Source organism: Larus michahellis, chromosome 3, assembly GCF_964199755.1.
Source record: "Larus michahellis chromosome 3, bLarMic1.1, whole genome shotgun sequence".
Classification (NCBI taxonomy): domain Eukaryota; kingdom Metazoa; phylum Chordata; class Aves; order Charadriiformes; family Laridae; genus Larus; species Larus michahellis.
The window spans coordinates 13,958,290-13,981,466 of record NC_133898.1 but is presented as its reverse complement, the minus strand read 5'-3'; the positions used below and the strand labels follow the sequence as shown (position 1 = coordinate 13,981,466).

General features: G+C 41.9%; 1 protein-coding gene across 6 annotated transcripts in view; it reads right to left on the bottom strand.

Moving 5' to 3' along the window:
- The window catches only part of RALGAPA2 (Ral GTPase activating protein catalytic subunit alpha 2), a 136,352-nt gene that overhangs the window by 41,922 nt on the left and 71,253 nt on the right, over positions 1-23,177 (bottom strand). For all 6 annotated transcript variants that reach the window (XR_012585940.1, XM_074578688.1, XM_074578687.1 and 3 more), the window contains 4 exons: positions 22,117-22,240; positions 20,884-21,039; positions 13,160-13,318; positions 7,629-7,756 (listed from right to left, as the gene is read on the bottom strand). Coding sequence is in view for 5 of the 6 variants with exons in the window: in XM_074578688.1 (XP_074434789.1) it covers positions 7,629-7,756; positions 13,160-13,318; positions 20,884-21,039; positions 22,117-22,240 (567 nt within the window). In the remaining variant the exon portion in view is untranslated. The remainder of the gene's footprint in view (positions 1-7,628; positions 7,757-13,159; positions 13,319-20,883; positions 21,040-22,116; positions 22,241-23,177) is intronic.

Genomic DNA, 23,177 nt, shown 5'->3' with positions numbered 1-23,177 from the left:
AAGACCATGACTTTCCAGTCTTTGGTAGGGGCTTCAAGAGGTATGGCTGTGGATTTTAGGAAGCTTGTTTTCAGTTAGTGCACATGTACATCCTTGAACAAATCCAAAACTGAGTTTGGATTTGGTTTGGTTTTGTTTTGTTTTCTATTTCTGACACGTATCACACAGGGAATTCACTTTTCATTTTAAAAAAACCATTACGTTAATGATGTTACTTAACCACGGGTTCATTTTCGGAACGACCCCATTAAATCACTCGGCAAATAAAAGCCTTTAAAACTGCTGGGGTTTATTTACTCTTACTGAAGAGTACCGTTCCTGCACAGAGATCATCATCAGGAGGGGCGGCGGTTAGTGCCATTTAAAACTCTGCTACAGAATTAGCTTGGGACTTTCTCAGCAACACTCAGTTATCTTTACGGCTTCCAGCCATGGAGAAGAATAATGACGCCCCGTGCTATAGCAGAAAAATAAATTGTATTGTTAACACGCAAACTTCACTGGTGCCCCCCTGGCCTTCTGTAAAATGGTGAAGCTCATGAGCAGTTCACGGTAACGCACGTGCAAGACGTGTGTGCAACAAGGGGCCATGAACAGGGACAGGTATGTAGAGACGCATGCACAAAACCATAGAAATTTAAACCATTTTATCCGTACATCGTTCAGCAGCATGTGAAGTTTAAATCCACAGAAGCATTATATACTCTTCATATATTCACAAGCGGGATGCAGTAGATTTCTCTGCAAGTCTATGAAGAGCGCTATGAATAAGAGCTGAAGAGCCGCCTCCACAATCCCATGTAATGCCACCTAAAAGCTTTGCCTCGCATGACTTATTACAGGCTGGAGCAGATTAGAGGCATCGATCGCTGCCTGGAGAAGGTTCTCGCTGCGAGGAGGGAAGGCGGCCGCAGAGACAGACAGCCCAGCCATCGATCCGCTCCGGCGGGGAGCTGCGCTGCAGAATGAAGGTCAGCGCTGCTTTACACCACCCCGTACAGCCACCGCCGCGTTCATCAGCATCCCTCAGAGACGGCTGCGACGGGACCAAATACTTCTGCCTGAAACTCAGGCCCTCGCGCCAGCAAAGCGAGGGACGGCAACTTAAACCCACTGCTCTCCGCAGACAAAGCGGCAGAGGACTGACTACAGACAGACGCTCCCGCCAGCCAGAAGCGATCACTTCGGCAGAAAACTGTCAGATGCCATGTCATATAAATTGTCACAGCTCCTGCGACACATGCTTTAGAATTTCATAGTAATTTCTAACAGCATCTACATAGCTGGAGGGCATAACTTCTTTGGATGAAATAAAGGGAGCAAACTGTGAACCCTTCTCTAAAAAAGAGTAACAGGCTTTCTATTTTATTTTCACGGTACGATCGAACACCCCTTCATAACCAACGCAGAGTTCTAAACGCAAGCTCAAAGCGGCACGTTGTGAAAGGTACACAAAACGTGTTTTCAGGCATCTGACATCACGTGCGCCTACAAAATATATGACAGCCATTCACACAATTAAATCCATCATAGCAAATACCTTTCGTTTTTAGTCTCTGATAATGCAGGTAAGCAGATAAGTTAAGTTAAGTTAATCGGAGATTGGCTTAAACTAACAAAAGGAATTCATTCAGAATTCAAAGTTGACGTTCCTTGCTTTATCTTCTTGATTCCAGACAGGACATACTAATATATAGTAGATATGTTAATATCTGGATGCAATATAACGAATTAAAGTTATGGATAACATTTTTGTTACATATTTAGACGGTCTTTTGATTTGATCCTAACGAACTTCTTGTTTGGTGTAGTTAAGTTGGCATACCATATTCATTACAGTGGGTAAAACTCTTAAGAGTTATTCCTGTATCAAATTACCTCTCCAAAGTCAGGGCTGTGTTTTCTCCTGGCCCATAAACAGGATGACAAATCGTAAGCAGGGAAATGGTGACATCCAGTGCCCAGATACCATGGGAAGCATATGCATCCTCATCGTGCCCTTTTTTGTTTGCTCCAATGCACAGACGCCTTCAGCGTCTAATGCACCGATGCGCTAGAGTTGCGGCAACGTGCTGCAAACACCCTCGATAAACTTAAGAAGAACGTAAAACTCCTTTACCTTCAGGTTTTCTCGTTGAACGAGCAACCAAAAATGCAAACAACTTTGGAAACAATACTGCAACCTGCCGCTGTGGTGATTTTTTTCTTCTTACTAGACTAGGAATATTTAGATCGGCCCTTAGATAATTCCATTTATATTAATGAAAAAAGGCAGAAGCGGCACAGCTTCTATTAGAGACTTGTTACGGTTATACAATTCCAAAACCGCTCGCACAGCTACGTGAAACGGACGAGTCCGATGGCAAAAATCGCGGCTGACAGGCAGGAGCCTGCGTGCCCACCCCATAGGTTATTTCTTCTTCCCCTGTAGGGCAACGCAGCGCTGTGCTTTAGTCATGATGCTATAGAACAGTACGAAAATTACGCAGGAATCAGAAGGCAGAATAAGAACCACCCCCTTATTTCTTCCCTGTAAGACCAAACCGATTTTTCCTGAAAGCCAGATTTCTTAAAAAGATGATTTTATAACGAACATGTCAATTCGCAATAAACCCCAATAGGAACTCGCTCCCTGTTTACTCATTCACAGGAAGATACACGTAAGCATAAATTGCTAAGAAAAGAATTCGAAGACTACAAGAAATCAATGAAGAACGCAGGAAAAAAAGCCAACTGGTGCTTGCACATAGGGATATTTTCTAGCCTCCAAGAGGCTGCTTACAAAAAGCTGTTCGAACCTAGGGTAACATTTCAGGCTTGTCAGAATCTCTCCTACTTTTCTTCAAATTCAAGCAATTTTTCAATTAACAAGAAGTTTTTCCAGTAGAAGAGTGGAAACACACAGATACAGGCATTGACATCCTGGTACACGGGGCCACTTCCCAAACTTTACAGATCCTGACGACAAGTCACCAAAGTTTCCTCTTCATCGCTGTGGCCGTTTTCAAACTCCGAGAAGCTTTTCTTCCCAGTTAAGAAGCGTCAGAAAGGCTCAAAGAGCACTGCTCTACCTTACGTTTACATATTTTTCTAAAACAAACAAGGCCTGGTACAATCTTTCAGAGAGTGCAATTTAAAAAATGGCTGCCTTAATTGCAAATAAAATGTTGCGCTACTTTGTTTCTTTTAAAAAAAAAAAAACCAACAACTTGGTAAAAGATACAAGAATCCCGGACGTTTACCTCTGTTGTTACTATGAAACACATGAGATGGGAAAGAACAAGCGTCCTGGTTATGAAATTTCATAAGTAAAACCTGAGACCAACTTGCAAGTCTCGGAACAAGAACGATTTAATTCAACGAGCAAGGAAATGACTCCCTTTGGAAAGACAATCTGGATGCTGGGTAGTCAAAACTGCCTTTCCCTCTGCATTCGAAGGGGAGCTTTTTGCTCAGACATCACTATCCCCGGATGCCAAAGTCTTTTTTGGAGACCAGCGTTAAATTAGGGACCAACCAAAGCGCCTGACGCCTGCAGACTGCGTTACGTTTTCACAATTTGAGGTTTACTAGCACCTGAGCTTAAAAGCTGTCAGCTTCAACAGCAGCTGTAAAGCCGACCCATAATAACGACTTAAATACAAACCCTGGTTTTTTCCCCTCCCAGTATTTATCTGTACAGGTATGACCACCTCCCAGAGACGTGTGCTATTGCAGCTTAGGGCAACCGGGACTCTAGAATGTAGGAACGTTCAAAAATCCTTTCCAGCATAAACTAGTTTCGTAAGCTGGAAGAGAGCACAAAGATGCAGGTTTGTTACCACCGCCCCTACCGTTTTTTGAAATATTCAGCATTGCTGGAAGCCTTGCTGAGGTGGTCCTGCTCCACCCGACTACAATCACCAAAGCACCGAAATTACGAACGCGCTGTTTTTCATCCTGCTCTCATCTCCTAGGGCATCCCGCTTAGAGAGCCGCGGGACTCTTAAACGCGACAATTAGCAACCTCTGCTTTAACTGGGCTTCATTAAGAGGAACTTCAGTTTCGATACAAAATTTTTAATCTGTGAGATTAGTTGTTCCGTCCTTTCCCCAGCACATGAAATGTGGCTTTAATGCTCTCAAAAACTTGCATAAATATATACATTTTTATACAACAATTTTACTAAGTTTAAATATTATTCTTCCTTGGTCTTTATATAATGTAAGCCACCTTATTGTTAATGATTTCCATAAAATACACTGGCATATTTAATTTTTTTAAATTTTATTTTGAAAATAATTTTTAATTAAAAAAAAAAATTGTATTTTTCAGGCATATTATTGCCTGAAAAAGCAGACTGGTGAGGCTGCTGAAGCACGTTACCTTCACACTCAGCAGTTACTTAAGGACGGGGAGAGCACCAATTAGCACGGGCTGCAGCCGCTCAGTCTCGATGCTTCGTTGCACCAAGGACGAACGCGCCCCCGAAAAATGCAGTTCTTTTGAACGTACACTAATGTAGAATCACCCACGACCGTGTAAACATCGCAGCAGCTACAGAGACAACCGCGCTTTAACCATCCGAAAGGCAACTGAGCTATGCACTAACTATTCTGGTTTAGCTCCTGTGTAATGCCATGGCATGCCTTTTGATGTATACAAAGAACTAGTTTAAAGCCATTCTGGCTACAAAAGTTTAAATACGGTTAATTATTTTTTTTTTTAGTGAATATTTCTCTCGCCCTAATGAATTCCTTAAAAAAGAAACAGTTACATACACGCAAAAAATATATTTAAAAAAAAAAAATATCTGATGTGGTCTGCCATAGTTACCTTCCTCATTTTCAAAGAGATTTCCAACAGAAAAATGTATTTAGGTACGACAGCGGAATTTGTGTCATCATGACCAAGCGATTACAGCGCACAGCAAGATTCTCCGAGGCTCTGCGGTCCTGGTCCCCATGGAAACCGGACTCGGATATTGTCCTCCACTCGCTGGAGCACCGAGTCTTGGGAGCCTTTTGTGCCTGATGAGATTTCTTCCACAACCTTCCAGCAACAGACCCTATGCTTCCTCCTGACTCTTTCCTAATTGAGATGCAAATTAATCTCTGTGGCTGATTACACTTCCCTTAAAGCCCCTGACAAGTGCAGCTGTAACCGGAGTTTACAGACTTTCCAACAAGTGACTTCAGCTGTCACTGCTGGCAAGATGCTGCCCCAGCTCCCCGGCACGCGACCCCTGGCAGGCAGCGCTTCCCGCAGGCACCACAACCACCTTCCAAGGCGGCAGCCAGGATCAGGCCCCTTGCTCCGCTTGGAGCAGGGTCCCAGCAGGTATTCCGCACCCTGCCACTGCTCCAACACAAGCGCCGCGGACTCGGTGCTCTTACCGCCACTGAACCATTTCCACCAGAAGCGGTGTTCAATCAATTTCTAGCCACACTTGAATCGGGGACATTTTTAGCTACTAACCCTTATCATGGATGCTGACTTTTAACATGACCTGTATGACAGACATAAGCGGCAGACCACCCCTCAGCTCCGCCATACACCAGCCTTCCTGCACTCATTACTGCACGGTTACATCTAACGTGCTGCCAGATATCACCCGTTACTCTTCCAGGATTACCGCTTTTCATTTCTCCCTTCCGTTGAGGTGTTTTTGAGTTATTTCACCTTTGAGTTACTTTCACCTCCCGTCTGACAAAGTTACTAAACTCCTTCATTTGCTGTTTAAATTGCCGGGTCTGCTTTCCTCCTGTTCTCCTCGTCGCAGTTAGCAAAGCGAACACCAGGGCAGAGCGTACGGCACCCTCTGGGAGCGATGAAGCAGCGTTACTGCATTGGACAGGTTCAAACACCGCCTTCACACATCTATACGTTTACGTTCCAATTTCTGCCTCATGAGGAATTTTGGTATACCTAAGTGTTTTATTATCTACAGTAAAAGTTATGGATCGCTTTCTCTCCCACCCCAGTGTCATCCTGACCACATCACCTTTGTCCAGTTTCAGTTTCTCAATCCACTTTCATTTATCGCACAGACAAGCGGCAGTTGGTTCACTACAGATATCGTTGGTGCAAAAGCAGGCACAAAAAAGGGCAGAAAAGAATCCGGGGACAGATGCTGTTTCAGCTAGACCTCAAACATATGCTGAGAAGCGGCATGCGCTATCATATCTGTGCTGCTCGTGTTCCCCCGGGGACAAGGAGGGACCCGGAGAGAGACCCTGCCGGAAAGCAGGAGCACAGCGGGCCAGTGAGAGCTGCTCGCTTACAAAACGTTGAAAGCCAAAAGATGAGCAGGATCGGGAATCAGAGGACTCCGACCGGGAGCGAGGTGCGGGGAAAGCAATAAGAGGCAACAGGAGCTCCTCGTTCTTGTAACTGCTGTTACTTACGTTAATTTTACCACGCTACTATTTTATTATTACACATTGACTATAGAAGCAGATGGATTCAGCTGAATTCTGCATAGAAGAATTTCAGTAATTAGATACATTTCTCTCATCAAACAAAAGTGGAAAACTTGGCAAGTTTTGAGCCATTTGTTAGGTACTGCCGCAGTTTTGCAGCTCAGGTATTGCATTCAACTGCTTACGCGACAACCACCAACTGCCTTTGTTGTAAAACGGGTACACAATGAAGTCCATGAAATCCAAATTTATTTAACCACAATGCTATTATTCATTTCTGACGACTTTTGCAAAGTGTACTGGATAAAATTTAGCCTTTTCTTTAAAAAAAAAAAAAAAACACACAGTATTTTGAGGATATTTTGTGTTTTAAAAATCTGTGTCTCAAAACAATTCATCAACGTCCTTTCAAAGATCAAAACATTTCACTTACAAACTCTTTCTCAAAGTCATCCGTTTAGAAACGCACTCAAATCGAAAGCTCCCCAAAGAAAACACAGTGAGGGTTGGTCCTGAAATAAGTGATATGATTAACAAAAACAAGCTATAAAATGTTTCTACCATAATTATGGTATTATGAGAAAATCCTAGAACAAGTGAAAACCAGTTGGTGTGTATATTACAAAGAATAAAAGCCTGTGCCACAATTTCTCTAACGGAGAGGCGTACCATCTAGTTATCTTCCAGCAACTGTTAGAAAATATGTTCTGAAAATGCCCAAATACAGACATCGCTGGAATGAAACTGGAATTTAGGAACGGAAACATCCGTATCTGAGGCCAAATCCCATCTGTCTCATTAATGTAACGAGTCCAAGTCAAGTCAATTGGACTACTTCTTTGAATAACATACGAACGCGACTGAGCTTTGCGTGTTAGTCCAATACACGCTGTAGGTAACTTCTATTAGTGCGCAAGAAAATTTAGTATTATCATTACTTACAGTTCAAAGCATCAGCGTTAAGTCCAAGCCCACCACCAGCGAGTCTGTCTGAAGCTGCTGGTGAGAACCCTCTTGTGATGTTATGATCCTGTTTTTCAAACGCTGGACGGCAACTGGGTGTGAGCGACCGAAAATGTTGAGCTTGATGTGAAGAAAGCTTTGACCTTTTCCAGTAAAATCGCGTGGCAGGGATTTTCACTAAAGCTTACCTCTCCGCAGAAGAACGTTCAGAAGTCAGAACCCTACACTAAGGGGAGCCTTGCCCCAACAAGAGGAAAGGATACAAGCTCTGGTAGAGCGGGATGAGGGACTTGACGGCTCTGCTGGCATTGATGCACGTGGCACATATGAGGCTTGGCAGCAGCTTTGCAGTCACGATCGCGCCATCGAAGAGAGGACCAAAAAATGGCACCTGTGAACCCCAAAATAAAAACAACGCAGGTGAAGCTGAGCCAACGGAGGCCGAAAGGTTCATGTAGAGCACGGGAGCAACTTCCAACAGAAGTTCCAGAAACAACATGCCTGACTCCCAGGGGACTTTCCGAGCGAGACAACTGCTGCTTGAGAAAGGCGCGAGGGAGGCAAGGCAGGGGGGGACAAGTTTCACGCTGCCCCACTCTGGAAAGTGGAGCTACTCGGTTACGTTACAAGTGTTAGCTTGCTCTAGGTCTCCTCTCTAGATCATGGGCACAAGGAGACTCCTCCAAGGACAGCAGACCACAGAAACAGACCACCTCCACAGGCTGTAGCCGCAGGGCCATCACCAGCCAGGTCAGCACGGTCAGCTGGGTGGCACCTTTGCCAGCACAGCATACTCCGTATTGCATTGCATTACTGACGTTTGCAATACTAAGCGTCAGACCCACTATAAAAGACCAGTACATTGTTTTGCCATACAAATGGTACGACCACATCGTTTTCCACACTGAAACTTCCAGTGTGATATTAATCCCCCGATTTTTTGAAGTTTTTAAATCTTCCATACTTGCCATCAGCATACTTTACATGCATACACGCGTTTCACAGAATATTCAACTCTGTAAACATGAGCTTTTTATGCGTATAAACAAAATTCATCTATGAAGTCGAAATCGATACCCCATTTTGAGTAGATATTAAGAGCTGTTTTCTGTCTTGCATCCCAACAAGGAGACCCTGATTTACTGGCCGAATCCGACATTGGCAGGAGTTTTTGCAAAGAAGTATTTGTTTCAGCTAATCCTCTCTAATCTCCTTCCATAGACTTCACTGAAGGAAAAAAAAAAAAAAAAATATATATATATACAGATATATAAAATTTGAGCTGATCCAAGATAACGAGGTGTGTGGAAAGCAGAGGAGATGGCAAAAAACCACCACCTCTCAGAGGCAGTTCCCTGTGAATGCGGCCGGGACAGGCAAAAACAGGTCTATCCCAGCATAGCACATCAAGGGGTTAAAACACTGTTCCTTCAGGGTTACCTCCAAATGAAATCACCATGTAACATCATTTAGTGACACGTGGCTCTTCAGAGAAAGGCTGTGCTAGGCAAAGGAGTATAAAAGTGAAAATGGCACGCACACGTAACGGACTTGGCCATGTCAAACTCAGAAAATTTTACTCGTAGATCGTCTAGGTTGGGAGGGACCTTTAAGATCATCGAGTCCAACCACTAACCTAATGTTTAAACACATACTAAATTTTAGTAGTTACAAGTAGTCAAACTCACTTCCCTTTCAGAAACTCAAATGGAAAAAAAAAAAAAAAACACCAACAAAAAAACAACCACAAAAGCCTGACTCAAAACCCTAAACAGAAGCTAGCAGCAATTATCAATATTTAAGCTATGGATTTTTTCCATCTGTACAGAGGCTTATCACATAAATAAATACCCTCTATTATTCTTCTGCAACTGCTTGTGGGTGACTGTGACAGTCATTCAATAAATGGACAAAGGGAATAATATAAATCCCCTGCATCCAGGGAATTCCTCTAATTAGAAGTGGCAATGAATTACAGAAGAAATTTGGTTTTAATATAACATCTGCAAATGACAGCTGTCTTTTCACAGAGTTATTTTGTCATTCCTTTACTTAAAATAATTACCCACCCCCAAAAAAGCAGAATAGTGTAAAATGTTTCCATAGTGGTTTTGCCTGTTTTTATTTTTTTATGCTAGCGCTACTGTCTAGGCGGCTGGAAAGAAAGGTGACAGGAAAAAAACCTGTGCCACCCAAGCGATAATGTTCTAGAGCATCAAGTTTTTCCTCTTCAAGCAGTAGCATTAATAAGTGAAATCTGGAACACACGCTCTTTGTACAGGTGTTGACAAAAGGAGAAAAAAGTTTAAAACTGTGTTTTCATATAAGTGCAAACAAGGAGGTTAAGTACGTACGAGTGTTAAAATCATACCAACATACAAATACCAGATATTTTAAGTCAGATTAGCACTTACATATGCTACTGTACGGGGAAATTCATTCTCAGGCTTTCTGACAAGCAATTTTTTGCTTCCAGGACTTTCTTTCACTGTTTCAAAACCACCTGGAGTCTGGGGAGTGCGGCAGATTTTCTTAACACGGTATTACAGAATTTATGTACTTAAAATATAGACAAGGTGTGTATATTTTATACACCTTATATACACATGTATATAAATACATACACATGTATACATACACTCACATTTTAAAAAAAAATAAAATCTTTGTGGGCACGCTCCAGCAAATTTATCAAAAATATCTCCAACCTGTCCGACGTTTTAAAACAAACAGTTTAATAATTGTTTTCTCTGAAAGCTTAATAGTCAAGCTCCAACAAATTGTACTTTACTCTAAAGCTCCTTTTAAACAGAAAAGTAGGCTAATTCAAGCTGGACCTGAAAAACCGGGAGCCGTCCTCAGCATCCCTGAACTCCGGCCCCACAGTGCAGAGGTACGAGTGCAGCGGGTGCTCTTCGGAGTGCCTTTCATTTGGAAATGTGCTTTTTTCCCCTGCGTGTTTCAAATAATCAAACAGATTACTTCAACAACTGCGTCCCACGCCACACGTTTTGTCAAAAAGTACGCGTTTTTCACCACCCAAAGTTGGCATACGCTGGCAGATGGAAAAAGAAAATAACGCAAAGGATGGAAGTGACTTTGTAGGAGAGCGACTAGTTTTACAGTACCACAGGAAAACAAGCATAACCCACAGGAAAGAGAACCAAGAACAGTATTTCCCCAGGCTGGTCGATGGCTTTCCGATGCGTGATGTGCAGACCCGCGCCGGCGTCGCTGCCCTGCCTTCGGGCACCAGTGCAGCCCTCGCTGCTCCCCGGCTGGCTCGGGGTCCGCGGAGCCCGCTGCCACGCGAGGAGCACGCAACCGGACCGTACGCCCGCCCGGACACAAAGCTCGGAATTATTAATTCCCGAGCAGATCTACCGGCCATGACGAGGGTCATTAAAGTCAATGGAACTCGCATATCGTCAGCTTCCATCTGTACAGGGGGCTCTGCTTTAACGAGGAGTTCGAGGGCAGAGACCAACTGAATGCACAGGGGACGCGCGCTCCCTGCTCAGCACTTTTCTGTAAGTTGGTATTAAATACCCATTTGAGGAAAACAGTGTTTTGAACGGTTACCAAAAAAAAAATATATTATGGTTTGACAGGAATCAAATTAAAAGAATAAAGGGAAATATCCCCTTCCCTGAGTAGTCCAAATGTCATTGCAAGTTACCCATAAAAGAAAAATTAATATTCAGCCCACTGCAAACACCTGCTTCATTACAATTTCCAAGAAAAAAATAATTATTTCTGTTGCACACAGTAAAAGTAGGCAAGGTTAAATAAACCTTTTGAGCACAAAGACTTCCCCTCTATAGCAAGCAGCACTAGTTAAAAGAGTGGGGAATGGGTAAATTATTGTACCAAATGGCTGAGAATTAATCTCTGATGACTAGCTGCAATCTAACGAGGCATCTGTGTCCCAGGGAACCCGCAGTATGTCCCTGGCGGTATGTGCAGTGTATAGAGTCTGCCTGGCATTCTTTGTCCTCTTTTGCAGGCAGCTTTTCGTCTCATTGTTCAGAATATCCTCATGCATCTGTGACGCGTGGAATGCATTCACACTAACAGACTTACTATTGTCTTCCCTCAGAAGCTTTGTCGAGCAAAGACTGCATCACGGTTCCTGATAATTATATTGCTTAATTAATCAAGACAAAAAAAATTTGCAAATCATTGCCCGGTTGCCAAGCAGGGAGATAAAAAATGAAAACAATACAAGCTGAAGCAATATAACAAAAGTAACAGCTATCTGATCAGAAATTCTTATATAATGAAGCTATTAATGCTAAATCGGTTAATGTTAACATTGCTCCAGGTGTCTCTACTTAGATGCAAACAAAAAGGCTAACATTATGTATATAAAAGGCCAAATGTTGCCATGGATTCTGTAACCTGATAGAGAGGACAGCCTTTTCATTTGATTAGGGAATGCAATTTAAATACCAGGGACTGAAGCCAAACAACAGACATTTCTCTCTGCAAGCCTCTTTCATTCACCCTGGGGTCAGTAGCTGGTGAACAAAAGGTCAGCCACACTTGCCCTGGAAATGTCTGGATTAATTTTATTACATTGTAATGGTTTGTACTTTAAATGTAGGGATAACACTAAATTTCCAGTTAGCTATTATTCTTTCTGCCCGCTGGGTATTTTTGACTAATATGGAAGATGACATAGCTTTTCTCGATTGGTTCACAGAATTTTCAAGCCTGTTCATAACGCTAAATTCGGATCTTCCCGACGGAACCTTAAGAGCTAAAATTCCCAAGAAGTAAATCACAGACCTCAAAAGCGAGCGTAGGAAAAAAGCCCGCTATTTCAATTTATAAAAAAAATTTCAAGTTTGAAATGTCTCCTGGTCAACCACTGGTTGTTAACATATCCTAGCTCTGTCATGCACAACTGGAAAAATATTGGGTACAGCCGGTAAATATGACTTCTGATGTATGCATTATTCCACAGCTGGTTATTCTTTTGGACAAATATTGTCCCTCGTGTAAAGGAAGTGGTATTTATCACAGTGATTACTTTCATAAAGTATATCTAAAATATACATTTTTGCATCCATAATGTATCAGAAGAGCATTTATTAAAGGAGGGGTTTTTTTAAACCTATACACATATGTACATACGCACACATCTCTGACGGTTTTCAAAGGAAAGAATCCATTATTTAAAAAAAAAAAAAAAAAACAAAAAACAAACCACAAACCAAAACTAAAACGCGGTTGCATAACAATGATTTAAACAGAAAACACTAAACCTCCAATACTTTGTTTGATGTAAGGATAGCCAATGCCTACCTCATCCTGTTGAGTCAGATTACGATGAGGGTCCCAAAAACATGTAAGGCTATGCGCGGTACCATATGTACACCACAGTAACCAAGCCGTATGGGCTGAATTAATAGCAACTGAGGAACTTAAATCTTTATTAGTTTGCTTCCCTTGCCTCACGCGGGAAATTCACAGGGATTATAACATCATTCTTTGAAAAATAATTCCTATGGGTTGAGAATTTTGAAATATTTCTTATTTCAAGCGCTAAGCATGACTACAAAATGAATCGGTAGGCATTTCAATCACCATTGGTAATGCTAGTTTTAAAATAAAAGCTCATTGCTCAGCATACTTTTAAACTGAGATGGACAGACTATATTTTGTAATTGCTGGAAAAAAAAAACCAAACCAACCCGAACTCTAAACCACTGAGCTGTATTTAAGGAACAAAACTGTTGCTCACTTGCATAACACACGTGATAGATCCAATAAAGCAGTCAAAACATACCTCCGGTTTCTTCATGATCTCTATGAAAAACATGTGATTCTTCATTGGATAAATAACAATTAAAACATCTCCAAAATCTGTTGGTATAATGCCCCTGCGGTAGTTCCTGGTGTGTTCAGACCAGACGATGTGAACCTCATCATTTCCCAAGTGACGAAGCTGCAACAGCAAATTGGCTCTTTATTAATCAGAGCGATAACAACAGTTTATGAGGGGTCACGGCTTACAAATTGAATTACAATGCTCAATAGTAGAAATATTTCATTACAGAAAAAGTTTAAATACTGTTTTTCTCCAGTTGCTCATGAAAAGATCAGCTAAATAATTTGCTTCATTCAGAAAGCACTGTTGTCTGATGGCTTAATTAAGTAATTATCAAACTAGCCATTAGCACAATATGTAAATGTACGTTACCTACAAAAATTTAAGATGGGAATCTGAATTACTAGAACAAAACAGTAACCAACAGAACATCATATTCCAGCTAAAATAACGTAGCTGTCTCAGAAATATGAAATGCCTTGACTCAGGATGTCAAGAAACTTTCCATCATGAACCACTATTACTAAATTTATTATATTAAATATCTCCTTGCCAACTCTGTCTGGAGAGGACTTTTGTTTGAAAACGTAAGCAAAATATCTCGGGCGATGTGAATTAAGAGAAGAACAGGAAATACTGTGGGAGTTACTTTTTTTGTTTGGAACAGAGTCACATAGAACATGGATAAAATTTAAACATGACATACGCAAAACGCATCTGAAAGCCTGGGTGTTTGCTTTGTTATGGGCGGAACTGGAGGTGATCTAACAGATGGCAAAAAGTATTTGGCAATCACGTACAAGCTACGCACAATAGTTTCGACTGTAAGCTTTAAAGTTAAAATTTAATCCACATGCAGAATGCCAGCCCAAAGCGTAAAGAGAATTTAAGTCCCACTTAAAGCTTAAAAGACCACCCCCCCAATTTGGTGCTAGCCCCTGGAACAATGTGCACAATAGACCTAACAAAGAAGCCAAAACGTAGCTCTCTGCCTTCTTCACTGTCTCTGTGCGAGGCAGGGAGGGGGCGCGGGGGGGGGGAAGGAAAGAAAAAGGTAGCGATTTTCATCGGTACATAACAACTAAGTCATCTCCACACGCCTTGTTATCAGCATACGTTGTACCGCTGAATTTTCCTTCTTCAGAACCAGGCAGCGCCTTTAAAAGTAGAAGGATTTCACTCCCACAGGACTGGGTGGCAAACTGTACCCTAGTTGTAGGAGGAAACATGCAAAAGCATGATACATTACAAAAATAAAAAAAAAAGTTAAAGCCTATGAGCTTTGCTTACAGCTTATACTCTAGCAGAGTAAAATAAAACTAAGTTCATAGAATGGCTCTGATTTTCAGTTTGTTTTTAATGAAACAGATGATGGTTTTATTTTATTTGCACCTATGAATAAAAGACATTTTTTGTTCTGTTTGGAGAAAATATAAACCACTTGTATCCCATAAAAACGTGGAAACATTAACAATACTATTACTGGAGCTTCTTACTTGTACAAAAACCAGTGAAAATTGCTGTTCTCCTGGTCATCCTGACCTCTGTGCAATTCTCTTACGTTTTCTTAATCGCTCAGTAAAAAATAAAGCAACATCGCGGAAAATACTTATGTTGATAACATCATAGGGCAGACTGATGCGCGCAGAACTGAGCAGCAATTTATATGGATGACAAAATCCTGATTTCACTTTCTGCGAACAAATGCAGCTGGATCGCCTTCAAGAGCGACTGAAAGCAAGACGTCAAGTTCAGTCTTAGAAAAGCAACAATCCATCCGGCTGCACGACTTTGTGCACAACAGGTTACCCACACTGCGGATCTAAGCGTTTGGCGAGGCTATTTCGCACACGGCCGAAGCTGAGCTGTAATTTTCTGTGAAAGCTGCGCGGAGGAAAGGCCCAGCTCACGCCAGCTGTATTCAGAGCAGCCCAACGGCGACGTATTTGTAAGCAGCGCCCGCGATTTATCAGGCTGAACCCAACGCGTCCTGATACCAGAAGCGAGTTCTGGCACTAGCTTCGCGACACAGAGGAAGCCCACAACGGTGGTGTTTAGCGACCTCTGCTTTTAAAAAAAAAAAAAAAAAAAAAAAAACCAACAGCAAATAAATACGGAAACAGAATTCTGTAAGGTGATGCAATCGTCCAGTTGCGCAGGGCAATTCACAAACTGAACGCCGTTCTTCTCTCTACAAAAACAAACCCTGAAGAAAAGGCTCTGTACTGCCTTGCCTCCTGGGCCTTTTGGAGTGATAAACAGCACACATCACTATAAAACCAGTAATCAAAGCGTAGCCAAAGACTGCCTAAGAGACCCTTTTTAAATCACATGGAACTGTTCTGATAATAATCAATACTTTTCATACCGAAGCATCCCAAAACACCGTGTACCTACATCACACCCAAGAGATCAAAATTCAGTTAACAGGGAGCAGGTAGATCAACCGATGCTCGCTGTGCTTGTTTGAGACAGGACGCGATGGCCACGAGCTCCAAATCATGCGAACGTGGCGGGATAATAAATTACTACCGTTGCTACGATCCTCAGCACATGGCTAGTAACTCTTTTTAAAGCTTGAGTTACTACCTGCCAGTGTTTTGAAGTCATACGTTCTTAATCACGGCGTTTATACGGTATAATGTTACAAGAATAAAATTGGTATTAACCAATAATATTTGTTCTTGAAAGATCATTTCACGGATAAAAAAAAAATATTATAATAATCTTATCAGTGACAACAAACCAGCTGCTGTTTTCCTCTATCGCTCACTCAAAATCTAAGCTGTGGGGTGGGCTCAGTACCCTGAGAAGGACATAAACAAGTTTTGCTTAAAGGTCCAAAGCAACAAAGACGATGCATTTGGAGCAGGAGTCCCGTGCCATGCTCTCCATGCAGTTTAGGGGTGAGGGGAAAAAAGAAAAGAATACATTAAAAAAAAATAATAAAAATCCCAAAGCAGCCATGAAATAAGGTATCTATTAAGAAGCAAAACCAAACAACAGAACAGCTCAACTGCAAGCAGCCAGATTTCCTAGGTTTATTGCCGACTTGAATGATCTCTCTACAAACACCCAGGGAAGGCAGCTCGTGAAATGGCAACGGCTTCTGCTCCCCAAGGTGGGAGCTGACGCCGCGCGAACCTTTAGCCCGCACGTAAGGGCGGTTTTACCCAACACGAACGAAACATACACGTTGTCGGCTGCACGCGCTCAGACACAGCGAGGGCGCCTGGAAGCTGGGTCAGCGTACAGCTTCTGACGCGCGTCACGCCGTCGTTGATCACATCTGGCCTGCCTTTCCTCAGCCCCAACATGGTCGTCGGGGCGCGGGCGGGCAGGCCGGGGCTGGGAGGCTGAGCTGGGAGGCTCGCCGAGCGCCCGCGCTCCCCTGCGCCTGAGCAAATAGTTTTCTGGGCTCCCCGGCTCTGCCGGGGCTGGGCTGCGCGCTGCCTGCCAGGCAACACGCCGCCGCTGACACTGGTCACGGTACACACCTAATGGCCTGACCTCCTTTCCCTGCTAATTGCATTACGCAGCCAGCTGGCTCCAGAGAGGAGTCGTCTGTTTGACTGAAGAATTTCTGCTTTTGGGGAGGCATGGCTGCTACTTTTGCTAAGTAACAGTCGGGCCTGACATCCCCATTGTCTGGCTGACAGTGTACCCATCCTAAAATCTAAGTTTTATTTGTAAATTAACCAAGAAACTTCCTGCCAGAACAGTGCTGCCTGGAGACTGATAATGTGTGCCTTTCATTCCCTTTCACTCTTACTGTATCACTGCCAATTTGTTTTTCTGCTGCTCGCCAGCCCTAGGCTATAAAAGCCTTGTAAGACATAAGTGCAATTATAGTCCTGGAGTCAAATGAATTGGACAAATCCAATAGCACAGCTCTGTCCCCACTTTGCAAACCCCTACAGCAGTTAGATTAGCTGCTAAAAATCTAATCTAGCTCTAGCTAACAAATTTCTGCAGCGAAGGAGCAAGAGTTCAGTATGGGGTTGCAACCAGATTTCTGAATCGGAAAAAGTTCTGCTATGACAATAGAGAAGATGGAATAAATCACTTAAAATTTTTGCAGCTCATTTTTAAACCCTTAGGTACAATTTAGCTAGAACAAGACAGGGGACGGTAGGATGCTGTTACTATGATTGATTTTCATTCTTGCCACAAGGCAGCCAGATAAAAAAAAGTTTAGAACCAGTGATGCTGAACCCTACAGCAGCAAAAGGTATCAGCTGAATTTTGATTATTCCATTAGAAAAAAATTTCTTTCAGGGCTAAGACTTATTTGGAGAGGTTATTCTCTTTCTCCACCCACCCCCCAAATGAGCAATATAATATGTCATCATATACTTCAAATAAAGGAACACAAACTGCAAATTACAACTATACTGCACAAAAATAAGGGGCCAAGTTCATCCTCAGTGCGAGTGCACTTATTCTTGTGAATTTATGCCAGAAATTAATTTATCCTCTTGTGGTCAGAAAAAATAAAGAACCATAATAACATATTTAAGTAAAATTACTGCATCTGCTTAATTCCCCAGCCCACAGAATTTATGGCCTGCTGTACTACTTCCTTGGCCAGCAGGTGGTAAGACCTTCTGTTCAGCTCCGGAGCTTGCGAGCCAAGCACACTGATTGGTATTGAATTCTTTCTGCCTGTCTGTAGGCAAAATAAGCAGAAGAAAAAACACAGAAGCGCCATAAAGATTTCAGAGATAAGGGGGACCTTAGATCCCAGACAGTATCCATGCGATATCTGATGGAAGCGCGGGGAAGGCAAGAGAAAAAGTTGTGGCCCTCACTGCAGCCCGATCGGCAACGTGCTAAAATTTTCTCCTGCCGGTAATATTGTCCTCTAACACCATACAGAGTTCTATCACAGCAAGCATTCAAACGGAGCAGGTCCTGAATGACAGCATCGCAATCTGCTTTTCTCTCACACGCTGCTATGAAAAAGAAGCATTAGTAGAACCAAGTAATAAATGTAAGAGAATCTTTTTTTAACCGGGACATACCGCCCCCATAATCCGAGGTGAGGGCATAAACCCGGCATGCACGAACCGTTTGGTGAGAAAGGGGAAGCATTAAAATCCTTGTGGCGATCTTGAGAGTTGCCGCCGTCTCAGAAGCAAAGCTGCGTTTGAGCACGATGCTGTTAACCAGGCACTGCAGTATCGACAGGTGGGGGAAATAAATACAGTTTCCTCTTGTTTAAGAGTAGGTCGCAAGGCAGGCACGAGTTTCTTTTCAAGCACACAGCCCAGTTGTGGTCTGCGCACGCAAAGGCTGCCAAAATCAACACGGGACTTCTGTGGACTGAGGAATTTTGTTGCTAAAGCATCAACGTACTTGCCTTCACGTATTTCAGTACATAGCCTCCGCAGCAAAGGTTCACAAGTGACATTTCAAGAAATTTACACTTTTAGGGTTATAAGAGTTCTTGCAGGATGTTTAATATTGTCTTTGAGAAATGGTTTGGATATACGCTCATGCTCAAACCACCGGTTGCAAATGCAGGCTAGTTCATCCATCACCGTTTTCAAAGAATTAGAGAACTATCAGACTTCCAGAAAGTTTACAGTGCTTCTGAAATGCATCTTGCCTCCACTCTTAGCTGCGGTTTTGTAAAATTTGGTAAGAAGTCTACGCTAATTTGCACAGAAATACATGCTTGCTTCCAAAAGAGCTACGTCAAATGAAACCAAACTGTTCTGTGCAGAAGCACGGAACCATGGAAGATTATACGTTAAAAAAGACCTCTGGAAGTCATCTGGTCCAGCCCACCGCTTACAGCGGGGCCAGCTCCCGAGGTCCATTAGGTTGCTCAGAGCTTTGTCCTTCTTTACAGGAACACACAGTTTGATCCCTGCAGGGTTCCATTCCTATAGCAGATTCAAGGTTGGTTGTTTTTTTTTTTTTTAAAGACTTAAAGCAATTACTTTGCGGTATTTTCTGTGGATAATACGTACTGGAGCTGGCCTTGTTTCCTAGCGCTTCTTGGAGGCTGGCAACTACTAAATGCTTTTGCTTTTTCTGTCTGACAAAGAAGAAATTCTCTTAAAGCAAACATAGGGAAGACAATTAAATAGAATAACCAGACTCTCTCAACGTCTGTGTTAATCCTTAACGTGGGTGGGAATTAGGAGAATTAGTAAAATAGACTGTTTGCAATTAAAACCTATTTTTCCCCTTGTGGTAGCTCTGTCGGACTGTGCTCTCTCCTCTCGCAGATGATGTATTACTCAACAGCTAAATGATATTTCACTGCCTTTGCTACCCTTCCATAAAACCCAGGAGCTATGACTTATGAGGGAAGATTAGACTAAACAACGAATTTGCGTAGGAAAAATAAGACTGGGAAAGACATGGTAGCAGTTCTCAAACATTAATAAGTTTGCTGCAAAATGATCTGTTTTCCATATCCATGTGGAATGGAATAAGGATAAATGGGCTTAAATTGAAACAAAGTAGATGCTACAGGAAATTTTCTCATGGTACAAGAAGTGGAGCACAGGAATACGTTGCCTAGGGAAACCGCAAAGCATTCATCACTGGAGTTTTTAACTAGCAGCTAGATAAATAATGGACAGGAACAATAAAAATACAGATAGTCCTACCTCGGTAAAGTGACAGAGACTGTACGGCCTCTTAATCCGTACCACAGCCCTACTTCTTTATCCTAAAGGACTCAGATTACATTATTTTTTTTCCGTAGTCATGTAAATCCACTAATACAAAGAAAACGAGTTGCATACAAAAAGAGAAACGTGTGATTTTGTTGACTTATTTTTTAATGACAGATATCACAGTAAAAAAGAAAGGATCTAGCTTTACTATTAAATGCTGGGCAAGTTTTCAGGACTGGTGATTAGAAATACCACCTTTTTATTTCGAGGAAAGGCACATGTTATTTTGAAACTAGCTGGACAACAAATACAATCACCCAGTGACATATTTATAGATAATTTTCAGAGCACAATAGTATCACATGGTAGATTGGATGGCTGTAGTAGCCTTATTAACGCACATTAACAGCCTATGTAGGACAAGTTGCCAATCCTAATTAAAAAGGCAAAGATTTGGTATGCACCTAAAATCTTCTTTGACTCTAAGCAGCAGTTGGCAAGCACCGTAATCTCAAATCGCTCCTTGTTAGGAAAGACAAATGATTAAGTACTGATACCAACAAAATTTTGGGCTGGGTTCTGGCCATCTTTGAAGCAGAGTCTGCTTGTCAGAATTGTGAATAACTGGATAATGGCTTTAAATATCAGCTGGCTGCTTTTGGTACTATGCTTGTCACTTCTCTTTCGCTTCTTTTCTTTTCCGTTACGTGCTGGACGATTCATCTGTAAGGTTTTATTATGTCGCATTTCGTTGTTTTGTTCTACCAAACGACAACAGTTTTGGCAGGCAGACAACATACAAATGAAATTATTGCTAATATTATTACTAATGGAGGTATTTGAGGCTACCATGGAAATGTTAATTGTGTTTCAGAATCCAGAATTTAGATGCCATTTAATTCAGATAATGTAGCTGCAGAGCACCATGTGGCACAGCAAAGATGGCCTGCTAGGACCAGTCAGCACAATCTGTTTTCAGTTTAAACTTTAATTGAAGCACTTGGAAGACTACAGACACCGTTTCGAAATACACAGCAAATTATTTACCTTTTTGGTCAGTGAATCATCTGAATCTGATGGCATTCTTGTAGACACATGAAAAATGATTTCCACGGTCGAGGTAGCATAATAGGGTGCCGTTTGTCCTGTGCTGCCATTGCGCTGCAGGCCACCCATAAACCCACCATGTGTTGAAAGATCCACCTGGTTGATTGAAAGTCACAATTAGAAGAAACTGGAATAGACCGATGAATAATCAGGATTTATTTATATACCAAGACCTGGTGAATTTACCATTCTAGAATTCTGTAGCCATCCCAGAGAAGGAGAAGTCTTCCCTTATGGGTTTGTGATCTTGGCATTAGATCTGTCTGTTTCCCATTCCTGCATTCGACATTTGCTACAAGTAAACATCTCTTAACGAGGTACTGAGTCATTATCTATATGGCTATTTTACCTTCCTTCCAGCAAACAACAAGGAAGCAAAAGCATTCTGCCACGTGTCGCTGCTCTGAGGGCTACGCACGGCTTAGCAAGCCCATTCAACGCGTACGCAGCAAGAAAAGTGCAGAGAAAAGATACGCAAATCAGAAGAACTGAAAAAGAAACTGAAGATTTGTACAAAGAGAAAAAACCTTGGAAGAAATTATCCTAGGAAATCATTCAGAAGAAACGCCTCCCTGAAAACAAGCCGGCATCCAAAAGCTTGTTTGTTTTCCCAACTGCGTCAGCCCAACTGAGGATGCTACCTCTCCCTGTAGACCTTATGTCACTTAAATCCTTAAGCCTGAAACGCAGCTACTAGGTGTTTCCGAAACACATAAATGTTCATGTCACTTGGGTTACTGGCACACCATTTCAACAACGCAAACTAAACCCAAATGTTTTTGTCCTTCATAAAGCAGTCACGTGGCTGGGTAAGTGGTCTGACCATGTGAAGAGCTAAAAGTAGCTTAAAATTAAGGTAAAATTATGCCACAGCTCTTAACGATGCAGAAAAGCAGAAAGGTCCACTGCAGCACCGCCTGTCCATCAGAAACAGGAAGGATGCGTTCAACCAGAAGTAGCACGTGGATTTACAGAATTCTGCTAAAAAGGGGATCTTTTAAGTACTGCTAAATATTGGTATGTATTAAATGTATCCTTTTTTTTTTTTAAGAATTAAAAAAGTTGCAGTGATAGAAGCAGTTTGGTTTCCATTTACCTATTTTAACCGGCTTACATTGATTTTCATAGGTCTTCAGATGAGTATGTTAGCTTGCCTATATTTATGACTATTACCTCCCAGCCCAGTCCAGCAACAAAATCTTCATATGCCTGGCTTCCCCTTGCATTGGACAGTATTGAACATTTGTCCTCCTGTCCTTCGGCAATGTAAAACACCGCAATCTTGTGAGTTTCACGGCTGTAATTAGATATAAAAAGGAGCAAAAGTTCAAGAAGTTTTAGCTCAAAATTATTTGTTAGAATGCCCGCACTCAAAAGCTAGAACAGGTGACCCCGTTGCACTCTATGTGTCCATTTCTTTTATGCCCACGAACACATCACTCAATTTCCGTTGCAGGAATATATTTTCACCAGTTTTTTCCCCGTTACCAGACTGCAGCAACACCACAGTTCAGAGAGCAGAGCCAATGTATTCCTCCCATGCACCAGAATTGATGACCAAGTTCCAATTACAGAATTAATCGCTTACATCTGTGCAACCTTGCCAAAGACAGTAAGATTGCCCAGGTGTTAACGGGAGTATAATTTGACCTACAGAATTTTAATTATAGGGTGATGATATAAGAGAAAGAAAAGCATTATTGACTTTCAGAGCTTGTGTTGAGTTTTACAAGGCTGACGGTTGTCGTCTTTGAAAACGGTTAACTGAGTGGATTTGGTATGAAAATTGTCGGGATACAAGAAAATCAGAACCCTGCAACGCTGCAAACATTTTTCAAATAGCTGTATGTCAAGTAATGCAAAATAAAACAGAATACTCAGAACTCTATTCTGCCACTACCTGGCTGTAGATTAGTTGTATGGAGATTACCCCTTAAAATACTGCTATTGACGCAGGGATCATCCTGCAGAAAATAGTTCTTTGTGCGCGTTGAGCCAAGGTCACAAAAAAAAATTTTGGAGCTTCTTCCCTCCCAGCTAAAGAAAACAGGAAATAGGTTGCTGTGTCTTATTATTTGCTACTGATTTTGAATTCTACGTATATAATACCAGTGAAAATAGCTTGTCGGTTCAGACTACAGAACTCTTTAGAAACAAACAATCCATTTCTCATACAAATATTTGTATTGCTAGCGCATGCCATTTTAATGAATTTTTGGTTTTGGTGATGTACT